General features: G+C 38.9%; 1 protein-coding gene across 1 annotated transcript in view; it reads left to right on the plus strand.

Annotated features, from left to right (window-relative positions):
- Positions 1–4,741: 4,741 nt before the first annotated feature.
- The window catches only part of itga2.2 (integrin, alpha 2 (CD49B, alpha 2 subunit of VLA-2 receptor), tandem duplicate 2), a 100,045-nt gene continuing 91,665 nt past the window's right edge, over positions 4,742–13,121 (plus strand). Inside the window, exon 1 of the mRNA XM_060908828.1 lies at positions 4,742–4,847. Coding sequence (XP_060764811.1) covers positions 4,811–4,847 — 37 coding nt within the window. The 5' untranslated portion in view covers positions 4,742–4,810. The remainder of the gene's footprint in view (positions 4,848–13,121) is intronic.

Genomic DNA, 13,121 nt, shown 5'->3' on the forward strand with positions numbered 1-13,121 from the left:
AAAATCATGAACAAGAAAAATCCCTTGGTGCAAAAAACATGAACTAGAAAAATAGCTAGAGAGAAAAACCATGAAAAGCATGACCGGCACAGAAATGGCTAGAGAAAACAAACGAGATGTTCTGGCAAAGTCAGAATTTGAGAATGTCCTTTAAATAAGCAGCAGGGAAACCAGGAAGTGCATTCAGGTGAGATGGAATTCCTGTCCTGGATCTGGATCGGAGCTGGTGTGTGAGATCTGTAATCTCCGGAGTGGATGTCCGGGGTGGAGCATGACAGAATCAATCCTTACCTGGGCAACAACAGACAGCATGACTATAACATTAACAGTTTTAACATGAAGTCAGTTTCATTGATGTTATAAACTCTTCACTGATGGAAACTTGAGTGCAAAACTGTTCATGACAACTGCAGTCCTAAAGTTAGCAAGTCAACTGTAGTCCTCAGCCACAAAAGCATTACTGTAAGAGTCCAGAGCGTCCTCCAGGTGTGACTTTCAACTGTCCACATGGGGCCGTCCTCCACAGAAGTGATGCGATGAGACTCCAACCAGACACAGGGCACCAGGATGGATCAGGCATAGTCTGGCTAACGCGACTGCAAAGCTCTACGAGCTATTGGTCTGGCCAAGATATTCAGCCCAACCGTTTCCCAAAGCGCGTGGTTGACCCGCCTCCCTGAAATGCCTCAGTTTGCTACTGGTCAAAGCCAGAAAAGGCTGTGACGAAGCTTAAACCAATCACATCACTCTTTCCTCTGACGTATGTGACGCGACGATAGGATTCTCGCTGAGCCCCATTGATTTGGCTACTAGCGGGGCTAACTGGTAGATTAAACTCTTACCGAAGCCGGTCGGGAGCAAGGCGAAAACGTCCTTCCTTTCAATAAATACCTCCAGGGCTGCTCTTTGCTCCGTCTTCAATGAGAACTTCCCGTTGAATGCTTTCAATGCAGCATGATTCTGTAAACAATCTATGGCTTCCGGTCGCAGTTCTACTACGTCACTGCCTTGAACACGCCTCTACCCAGGGCCGTTGGAGATGCTCAAAGTTGATTGGCTCCCGATTTTTCCAGAGCTTGGAAGAGCTGTAGATAGCTTGCCTGGCCAGACTAAGCTCGCAACAGGCCCTCGTGTTGCGTCACGCTTAGGATGGGCGGGCCCAGGCTAGATCAGGCAGGTCCGAGGAGCAGAAGAGGGTCAGCATCTCGATCTCAGGATTGACATGTAACTCAGAGGGACAGATTTGGGGGGGGGGGAGGGAGAGAGAAAGAAAACACAGGTTGTTAGGTATGCCCAATGTCACCTGAATAAGTAGGAACAGTATACATATTGCACTGAGTACAAGCAGGGACTCCGGCAACTAACTATGACAGCATAACTAAAAGGGGAGAGCCAGAAGGTAACACAGGCATGAGGGGCCCCGGGACATAAAGCAGCAGCCATTACACCATCAACAAACTCGAGTGAGCAAGCGAGTGGGGGACTGACAGCATCCATACACCCCAGTTTACCAAAACACTGTCTGAGGACCCTCCAGATCTACACCTTTACCTCATAAACACCATTAACACAAGGCTTGACTAAACAGATATGTTTTCAGCCGAGACTTAAACGCTGAGACTGTGTCTGATTCCCGAACACTACTTAGAAGATAAAGATAAAGAGAAGGTCGGTGATGGAATGACGTTTATAGCTGCTATAATGTAACTGAGGAGCCAACTTTTCTCACTGACATTGTAATTACTGTCAAATCGCTGTAGTAAAAGAGGAATAAAGCACTGAAGGATGTGCTGTTATCGGATAATAATCAACTTCTAATAATCACAGTGTTAAACTCTGCTTCATCACTCACCCTGGTGTTAATTATTTTGCTATAATTGCACAACACAGTCTTGTTTCACTAACCACATCATCATCATCATCCTTTAATCTCAGACTCGATCTGCTGAGCCCAGAGTTTATTTAGTGAGCATCCATGAGTCAACTTCACACATAATCACTATAAACACCATCTTCATCAATCAGGGTGATGAATTCACTGAAACTGAAACTGGTTTTAAAGCAGAAGAGTCAAACTGAGAAATGATTCACTCAACACTGTGGAGCTTTAAAGTGAATCAGGTGAGTTACGGTAAATGAGTCAGCTTTATAAATAACTCTCCCACAGGACTCTGAATCCCATAAATGGAAAAAGTTTTCAACTTTTGGTGCAGGTTCGGGCCCACTCGTGACGTCACGACCTGAGCCTCACGGACCCCAAACGAGGTTGCCAGATTGTCCATTACCACCCTCACAAATCAATGATTATTGCAGCACGACACATTATTTTACCAAGATCTCAGCCGACTTTGAGTTCTGTTACACAGCAGATACTGTTTTTTTTTTAATGTAAATCGAGAATGGCCATGCTTGCAATAATTTTTTTTTAAATTCTGCTTTCTTGTGATAATTTATTTTTTCTTATTATAACAAAGCTCGGGCGGCACGGTGGTGTAGTAGTTAGCGCTGTCGCCTCACAGCAAGAAGATCCGGGTTCGAGCCCCATGGCCGGCGAGGGCCTTTCTGTGCGGAGTTTGCATGTTCTCCCCGTGTCCGCGTGGGTTTCCTCCGGGTGCTCCGGTTTCCCCCACAGTCCAAAGACATGCAGGTTAGGTTAACTGGTGACTCTAAATTGAGCGTAGGTGTGAATGTGAGTGTGAATGGTTGTCTGTGTCTATGTGTCAGCCCTGTGATGACCTGGCGACTTGTCCAGGGTGAACCCCGCCTTTCGCCCGTAGTCAGCTGGGATAGGATCCAGCTCGCCTGCGACCCTGTAGAACAGGATAAAGCGGCTACAGATAATGAGATGAGATGAGATAACAAAGCTCATTTTCTCGTAATAATTAGTTAATTATTTATCGTTTAGGAATTATTAATGATTTAATTTTATTTCTATTTATTCATTTTGTTTTATGGATTTATTTAGGTATTTTTATTTTTCCATTTTTTCAATTCATTCATTATTAACAGACTGAATGAATGTGAAGTCACGTGATGTCTTTAGATATAATAAAAAAGAAAATTATTAAAAATTGGTTCATGATATTTAACAATAATTTTCTCATTAAAATGAGAAAATAAGTTTATTATCTCGAATTGATGTAATAACTTAATTAGCTCAAATAAATAATTTGCTTGTTTGTTTTTAATTCCTAAAAGACTGTATAAATGACATATAAACTGACTGTGTATAATTTATTTTGTTTGTTTGTCTGCTTGTTTGTTTGTTAAATTGTTTATTTTAAGACCTAATACATAATATATACAATAAAATTGACATCATGAGAGTATTATTTGTCTCATCTCATCTCATCTCATTATCTTTAGCCGCTTTATCCTGTTCTACAGGGTCGCAGGCGAGCTGGATCCTATCCCAGCTGACTACGGGCGAAAGGCGGGGTTCACCCTGGACAAGTCGCCAGGTCATCACAGGGCTGACACATAGACACAGACAACCATTCACACTCACATTCACACCTACGGTCAATTTAGAGTCACCAGTTAACCTAACCTGCATGTCTTTGGACTGTGGGGGAAACCGGAGCACCCGGAGGAAACCCACGCGGACACGGGGAGAACATGCAAACTCCACACAGAAAGGCCCTCGCTGGCCATGGGGCTCGAACCCGGACCTTCTTGCTGTGAGGTGACAGCGCTAACCACTACACCACTGTGCCGCCCCCAACCTGATGGTTTTCTGCAAATTTCTTCAACATTATCACGTAATTATTAAAATGGTTAACAGATGTATCGTAGGAGGATGTAGCAACACCAATCTTGATGGGATTAGTACTCAATGTTTTCCAAAAGACCGGACAATGAGAGAGAAATGGGAGGGCTTCGTGCAAGGCACCTGGAAAAATTGGCTACATGCAACAGACTACAGCATCATATGTGGGGCTCACTTCACAAGGCCCGACGACTTTGAGAACTATTTGCAGTGGGAAATGGGCTTCGCAAGGCAACTTGATCTGAAAAAAGGCGCAGTTCCATCTGTCAGAATGCCCAAAGCAACACCGTCTCCATCTGTGTCAGCGTCACCAAAGGAGACATCTCATTACATTCTTCATCCAAAGGTGAAGTAACATTGCGCTCAGGTGACAATTCCATATTTCAATGCAAAATCGCTCGCTGCTAAACTTGGTCTACACAGGCTGTGCACTGAAACCGTGCAAGCTCTGCTGGCGCTTCCGCAGGTGACGTCACGAATTTGGCTCCAGACTCCTTTGGGATTTTTCCAGATGCATTTTATTTTATTTTTTTTCTGCTGTAAACAGATGGCCTTGTGCAAAATTACCCTTCTGGATGAGTGTGTAAAGGGACATACTTTCATATAAAAAACCCGAGTTTGGTCCAGGATATGCACTTTAAAACCCAAACGTCTATTAAAATCTATATAATCAGATTATTATTGGTACGTTTCTTTGTCTGTTTGTTTTTTATATGACGTTTAAAACTTTAGATATTTTTAACCCCAAATCCATTAATTTATTTATTCATTCCAAGTTCAGTAGGCATGTTCCATTAGGGACTGAAACTTCCTCCAATCTGGCAACCACGTCAAATTTCTGTTTTTTTTTTTTTATTTACTTTCTGTGAGCGCGTGAAGTCGGGAGCTGCTAAATTGTTCAGCGATTGGCTGACGCTGTTGCGGCTTCACTGTTCTGTGATTGGATGAATCCACCCATATCATTAATTATTCATAAAGTCGGCTCGAGCGTGCCGAGCAGAGCGCAGACTCAGTGCGGGTGCTGAACAGCTCAGCGGAGACATGGAGCGCGCGCTGCTGCTGCTGCTGCTTGTACAGGGTCAGTGGTTCACACTGCACACACTTTACACACTGCACACACACTGCACACACTGCACACACACTTTACACACTGCACACACACTTTACACACTGCACACACTTTACACACTGCACACACACTGCACACACTGCACACACACTTTACACACTGCACACACACTGCACACACTTTACACACTGCACACACACTGCACACACTGCACACACACTTTACACACTGCACACACTTTACACACTGCACACACACTGCACACACTTTACACACTGCACAACCTTCCAGAAAAATACACATCCAAAGCTAACAGTGTAGTTTGTGCACGTGACTGGGTTTAGATTAACAGGTGATGTGATCCACCTGCGCTCAGGTAGTGTGTGTGTGTGTTATAACAGACAAATGGACATGCTATATAGATATATGTGTAGAATAGCTGTGTGTCAAATTTCTGTTTTTTTTTTTACTTTTTATCGAAATTGATTTAACGCCATGCCTCCTATTAAATTATTAACATTAAAAGAAACACTGTGTGAAGTTCCTGGATGTCAGTTCAGCCATTTACAGTCCACAGATTTGCATTGAAGTGAAATGTAATGAATTAAACAGTGCACGTGCCAGACTTTGCATCTTTATTGCTAATATATTTCTGTGTTACGAAGTCCTTCAGGGCACGCCCCGAGCACGGCGCCTTCAGGGCACGCCGCCTTCAGGGCACGCCCCGAGCACGCCGCCTTCAGGGCACGCCCTGAGCACGGTGCCTTAAGGGCACGCCCTAAACCTGACCTCCTGTTCGTCTTGCTGACTTTTTTTTTTACAAAAAAAAAAGTTAATGCAAAAAAAAAGTTATTAAATAACAACAAACTGATTTGCATATTCATTGAATCGTCATGATCGTTTGCATATCGAAAGATGTTGTGTGAAGGCAGATGATTTTCTGAACTTAAAGTGAACTTAAATAGAACTTTAATTATGATTTATTTCTTAAAGACAGTAAAAATGTTTTCTTTGCTCTCATCGCCATAAAGTTAAGTATCTTACAAAATTCCTTAATTACCATTAAGAATGCAGATAAAGACGAGCAGTGTTCGCGACAAGGCGGGAAATAAACACGATGGAAATGCTTACAGATGGAATAACTAACTTTTTTTATAATAATATTTTGTAAACATCACCGATAACAGCTTAAAATGAAGAATGGATAAACAACAAACAATGGTGCTCAGTGATCTTAGTAACATGAGAAGCTGTGATTTTATTTATTTATTTATTTATTTATTTATTTTGTCATAACTTCATGAGAGAATAAAGACAGGCTGATGAGGAACAAATGTTTCATAACGCAGCTGAGAACAAGAACTAACTTGTTTAGTGGACGTCCCACAACATTTAAATGTAACCATAAATGGATAAATCGTATGATGTGTTCACTAATAAATAAATAATCAGAATTATTGGTACACTCTCAAAAGAGATGTGTTAAAAACAACACATCAGCGTGTTTATATAAGGACAACACAGTTTGTGTTAATAAAACACAAACTATGTTGTTTTAACACACTAGTGTGTTAAATAGTTCAACACAGTTACTGTGTTATAGAGTTCAACACATTTATTAACACAAACTGTGTTGTCCTTATATAAACACGCTGATGTGTTGTTTTTAACACATCTCTTTTGAGAGTGTAAATTACTGTGGAGGAATAAAACACTTTGATTTAACAGTAAGTCCACTTCATGACCATGTGACCCCGAGTGGTTTATTCCTTTGTTTATGTTTGATGCAAGCATAAAATTATATAGCGGAGATGCAAACTTTTCTGCACTCAGCCGTGTCGTGATCCTGTTGACTCGGTAGTGTTTGTGTTCTCGAACGTGCCACAGCTGTAGATGGTCCAGACCGCTGTGCTGAAGTGGGTTCGTGGCTTATTGGTCATAAAGCAGTCAGTGAACTGGAACCAGATTGGAGCTGAATGAGCAGCGTTGGATGATCTGAGCCCCTCCTCCTCTCTATCTCTCTCTGTTTCCTCTGTCTCTATTTCTGTCTCTTCCTGTCTGTATGTCTGTTTGACCCTCTGCCTGATCCTTCTGTTGCTTTCCCTCTCTCATATCCTGAGATTAATCTGAGCTCTGTCTCTTCTCCAAAGCCCTAACACCCCCCCATGCCTGTTATTTGATGATGCCTTTACAACTCGTACAGTCAGAGGTGCAAAAAAAAAAATTCAAAGTCTCTGAAATCATTAATGTGAATTCCAGACAATCTAATCTGTTGTTGTTGATACGCCTCCCTACATTTAGTCACCTGAGACAGTAATTAATATACATGTGACTTCATGTTTGTGGTTTTTTTTTTCCATAATGTCCCACAAAGCAGAAATCCCCGTTTTGCCATCGTCTGGTTTAGTTTTTGTCCTGTTAGTGTTGCTGATCAGCAAGAATGTACTTGCATGTCCATTCCTAAACCATTTCCAGTGGCATTTTTAAATGTAAAGCAGTCAAAATGACTCGCGCATACTTCTTAAGTCTTTCAACAAAAGTCAACAAACAAAAATTAAGATGTAGATCATATTTTCATGTGACCATATTTTACATGGTCACATGAAAATATGAAGTTTATCTTCAGGTGGTGAATGGCTATACCGTGAGTGAAAATATTTTCAACACAAGAAGATAAACTTCATATCTTCACACCACCATATAGTGTTCTTTATATTATATGGACACATCCACACACAAAAAAAATGCGCAACTTAATTGACAGAATTTTAATTTTGAACCGGTTCACCATTTTGCCAACATGCATCTAGTCAGCAGGAAAACACTGAGAATGACGTCATCAGAGTGAAATATTGGGAATTATTATCCTTACAGGACACTTTTTTTTCAATGGAATAAAAATGTGTTTTATTCCCTTCTAGTGGGTTTCATTCATTTGGTTTGATAGCGTGCAATATTGTTAGTATATCGCTTATCCGACGTGTATTACCGGTATGTCACTCTACCCAATGGAGAATGAGCGTTGAATATTGCAAACCATATTCATGGTTGTCAAGACAACATGACAATGTCATACATTGGAGACGTAAAACTTCCGCACTAGCAAGCGACCGTGACAATTTGTAAACAAACATGGCCACCAGGTTTGATTGATTGATTGATTCCGAACAGTAAAGAAGATATAAAACAAACAAAAAAATAAAAAATGTAATCATCAAAACATCATCATAAACAGAATAGCGTAGCCACAAGGCAATAACATAATAATGTTCGGAAAGGATTAGAAAGAAGTAAATAACTTATCAAATCCTAACCCTCTTCTTCTTCTTCATGTGTCAGGCCTGGCACAGGCATCGACGATCATGGTCTGCCAGTCAGTTCTGTTGCCAGTAAGGTGGATAAGATCATTATTGGTCAGTGAACTGTTGGTGGCAAAGGTGTTAAGGCTATTTGTATATGTCACTCTCTGTCTTCCTCGCTTTCCTTCAATTTTACCACTTAACACAAGTTTTTCTAGGCCGTCTTTTCTGTTGATGTGACCAAAGAAATCCAGTTGTCGTTTTCTGATTGTCTTAATAAGTGAACGTTTTGTTCCTGCCAGCTGTAGTACTTCATTTGTCTTTCTCTTTTCCCAAGATATTCTCAGCATTCGTCTGAGGAACCACATCTCTGTTGCCTCCAACCTCTTCTTTAAGTCATTCGTAATTGTCCAGCATTCGCAATCATATAGGAGGACTGACCATACATACGATTTTAGTGTCCTTAGTTTCGTGTCTGTTGTGGTATTTCTGTTTTTGAGTATGGAGCTCATTTTACCAAAGGTATCTTTCGCCATTGCTATGCGTCTTTTAATCTCAGTACTGCATCTTGCATCTGATGTTATCATGAAGCCGAAATATTTAAATTTAGTTACTTCTTTGATTTTTTTTCTCCTTTGCAGTTGATGTTGCATGTGGGCTTTTGCTCTTTCTTGGAGATCACCATGCATTCTGTTTTCTTTGCATTCAGTTCTAGCCCTTTTATCTCACTTTCTTCTGATACTTTGTTGAGGATTTTTTGCAGCTGGTCTTCAGAATCTGTGATGAGTACTGTATCATCTGCGTATCTTAGGTTATTGATGTTCCAGCCCTCTACTTTCAGCCCGTCATGATCACAGATATTTCGAAGGATCATTTCGCTGTAGATGTTAAACAGGTCAGGTGACAATACACAGCCTTGTCTCACTCCTCTGCATATTGGTTCAAGTTTACTGACTTCACTGTCTAATCTGATCGCTGCTTCTTGTTCCCAATAAAGATTACGCCTAACCCTCTATACCACTGCTAATCAAACGTCACTTTCCACCATAATAAACTATATATACAAAAGAAAGCAAAATCAACAAAAAAAACAACATACCAACATGGTATAATATCGCCCAAATCATATATATATACAGATATTTATGCTATGCATATATACACACATACAATACATATATACAGTACATACATATACACATACCTATAACTATACACATCCATATGTACACAGACACCCATATCATAATTATACATATTATGCTTATATATTATATAGTTATGCACTAATATAATATATACAAAAGTGAGTATTTGTGTGTGTGTGTGTGTGTGTGTGTGTGTATATATCCGTTTTACCCATACCCACATATATTATCAATAGCATGTTATTGTAATTCCTCCTCCCTATACCTCATAAACATCTGTTCCTTATACCTTTTTTTGAACTGGTTTATAGTTGTACATTTCATGAGCTCCACATTCAAACTGTTCCATAGCTTTACTCCACAAATAGAAATACTGAACATTTTTAACGTTGTCCTAGCACTGCGAATTTTAAATTTCAATTTCCCCCTAAAATTATAGCCCCCCTCTCTATCCGAGAACATTGTTTGGATATTCCTTGGTACTTTATAATTCCTTACTTTGTACATTACTAAGGCAGTTTTATATTCTATAATATCCCTGAATTTTAAACATTTTGAATGTAAGAATAGTGAATTAGTATGATCTCGGTAACCAGCACTATGAATTATTCTTATAGCTCTTTTTTGAAGTATAGTTATTGCATGAAGTGAACATTTATACGTATTTCCCCACACCACTGAGCAGTAATTTAAGTACGGTAAAACCAGGGAACAGTAAAGAATGCGGAGTGAATTATAGTCCAGGACGTGCTTAGCTTTACTCAACACAGATATGCTTCTTGATAGTTTCATTAGTATGTATTTTATATGCGATTTCCTATTAATTCTATCATCTATTATTACCCCAAGAAATGTATTATTAGAAACTCTTTCAATATCAACACCATCTACCTGCACATTTATTGCCCTATTTATTTTATAATTATTAAATAACATGATTTTTGTTTTAGACAGATTTAATGATAATTTATTTCGATCAAACCAACTTTTTAACCTGCACAATTCTGAAGAGATTGTTTTCTAACTCATGTAAATTTGTTCCAGAACAAAACATATTTGTGTCATCTGCAAATAATACCATCTTAAATATCTTTGATACATTGCACATATCATTTATATAAAGAATAAACAATTTGGGACCCAATAGAGTCATTCCATGTCAATTCACACAAATGCCCAAAACCTCCCCAGTGACACCTCTTCAATTTGGCTCATTTTTATTTTCTTAGTGCCTTATGATGTCAAATGAAAGAATCCAAAATTTTAGCTTCTTAGCTCGAACGTTTTTTGAGTTATGGCCCTTCAAAGTTTGGGTGCCACGCCCACTTTTGGGGTCCGGGAATTGCGCACTTAATTTGCAAGCATTTTTGGAGGCCCATGTTTTTTGTTCTAAGGGGGATATAGACCTGTAAATTGCTATATCTATGTATTCTGGCCCTGTCTATCAGATGCTGCACCTAAAAATAGCACAGGTTCACTAACTTTATAGATATTAACCCCTTAAAAGTGGATTTTTTAATGACACAATTTTTTTGACATTTTGGGGTCCATACCTTGGAAAGTTTTTATGTTGATGGGGTTTCAACTGATTTATCATATTTGGGAACTCTACTGTGTACTTAGAGTTTCAGGGCACTTAGAGGTTTGGTGGGGGTACAGGAGGGCACCAAATATGGCTTCGGGACAAAATTACCGTTTGGTACGTCCTACTTCAGGCCATTAGTTGGCTATGTGGGCACATGATGACTGGAATGAGCCTTTAACCCTATCAACAGACACCTTTTATCAAACTTTTAAGCCATTAAAAACTTTGATTATCCAACTCCTTCAATATAAACTAAGCATTTGTATATGGTACTGTTTTTGCATATTTTCTGAAAAATCCTAAGTCCGGAAAGTAGGTCAACTGTTGTTTTGACTGCCTATTCATGTTTAAGGTAGTAAAAGCACACCCATATAGTGATTTTAATCTATGGGAAGATTATTTATACCCAATACCCCATTAGTTATATTGACAGTTACAAGGGATAAACTCTTTCCCGGCTGTTTCACGATGCTGTTTTTTTTTTTTTTTTTTTTTACATTTGACACCTTTCCCTGTATCCAACCAAACTCTGACCACTATACACTTAATAGTTAAATGCATTTTTCAAACAGGAAAGGGAAAGATGCAAACAAGGGGATGATCCCAAGAAAAACATCCTGGTTGCTTTACTACATTTGTTCTGACATCCGATCTGGAAGTTAAACCTAGACTCATCAGGGTTTTTTTTTTTTTTCAAGAAAAGAGGAAGGGGCCCCTAGCCACTCGTGGGGAAAATTTGCATATCAATTAGTAAAAAGGGGAAATATATATATATATATATATATATATATATATATATATATATATATATATATATATATATATATATATAAAAAGATTATTTTATTATAATCATTATAAACATGAAGGGGGCAAGGGTATTCATGAAGAACTCTCTATATTTTTGATACATACCTTTCTTCTATACAATTGTTTTAAAGTATTGATCATAAAGACATCTAAATGTTAACAGTTTTATGCTATGTGTTCACTACTTACAATAATTGGTTATTTCAATATCAAAGTCTTGAGCATATGGCTCAAACCCACTGGTATTTTCATGAACAGTTAGCATTAAAAAATCAGAGATATCTGTAAACAAATGTTTCACTTTTGTAACAATTATTTTGTATACAAAGTAAAATTAATTTGTAACAAACTGTGACATCACACAAAGGCTCCCAAGCTGAGTATTTGCTTGCTTATAAATATCTAAACTGAATTCACAGAGAAAAGAGGATTGTTTCAATAAGGTCATTGTCGGGAGGGGAAGGCACCAATATTCGGTGTCGGTTTGTTAACCAAAAAAATCCCCTGCTCATGGAAGATGGAACAAAATACTTGCAAGATTGGTTTGTCACTAAATGATGACTGCCATAAAGTTGTATATTCTAGGCAGAAAGGTCTCTTTACTGTTGCCAGTTTTCCTGCATCTGATAGGAGACTACTGGAATGACGAACGGGATTATCGTTTCCCGACGATGACATCATCTGCTACCATCATGAGAAGGTGTTTTAGTACCTTTTGATTTGAATTGGCAGTTAGAACAACAGCTGACCTACTTTCCGGACTTTTCGGATTTTTCAGAAAATATGCAAAAACAGTACCATATACAAATGCTTAGTTTATATTGAAGGAGTTGGATAATCAAAGTTTTTATTGGCTTAAAAGTTTGATAAAAGGTGTCTGTTGATAGGGTTAAAGGCTCATTCCAGTCATCATGTGCCCACATGGCCAACTAATGGCCTGAAGTAGGACGTACCAAACGGTAATTTTGTCCCGAAGCCATATTTGGGGCCCTCCTGTACCCCCACCAAACCTCTGAGTGCCCTGAAACTCTCTAAGTACACAGTAGAGTTCCCAAATATAATGATAAATCAGTTTAAACCCTATCAACACAAAAACTTTCCAAGATATGGACCCCTGAAATGTCAAAAAAAAAATTGCCATTAAAAAAATCCACTTTTAAGGGGTTAATATCTCTAAAGTTAGTAAACTTGTGCTATTTTTAGGTGCAGAATCAGATAGACAGGGCCAGAATACATAGATATAGCAATTTACAGGTCTATATTCCCCTTAGAACAAAAGATATGGGCCTCCAAAAATGCTTGCAAATTAAGTGTACAATTCCCAGAACCCAAAAGTGGGCATGGCACCCAAACTTTGAAGGGCCAAAATTCAAAAACTGTTCCAGCTAGGAAGCTAAAATTTTGGATTCTTTCTTTTGACATCATAAGGCACTAATAAAAT

The sequence above is a fragment of the Neoarius graeffei genome, chromosome 25, assembly GCF_027579695.1.
Source record: "Neoarius graeffei isolate fNeoGra1 chromosome 25, fNeoGra1.pri, whole genome shotgun sequence".
Lineage (NCBI taxonomy): Eukaryota > Metazoa > Chordata > Actinopteri > Siluriformes > Ariidae > Neoarius > Neoarius graeffei.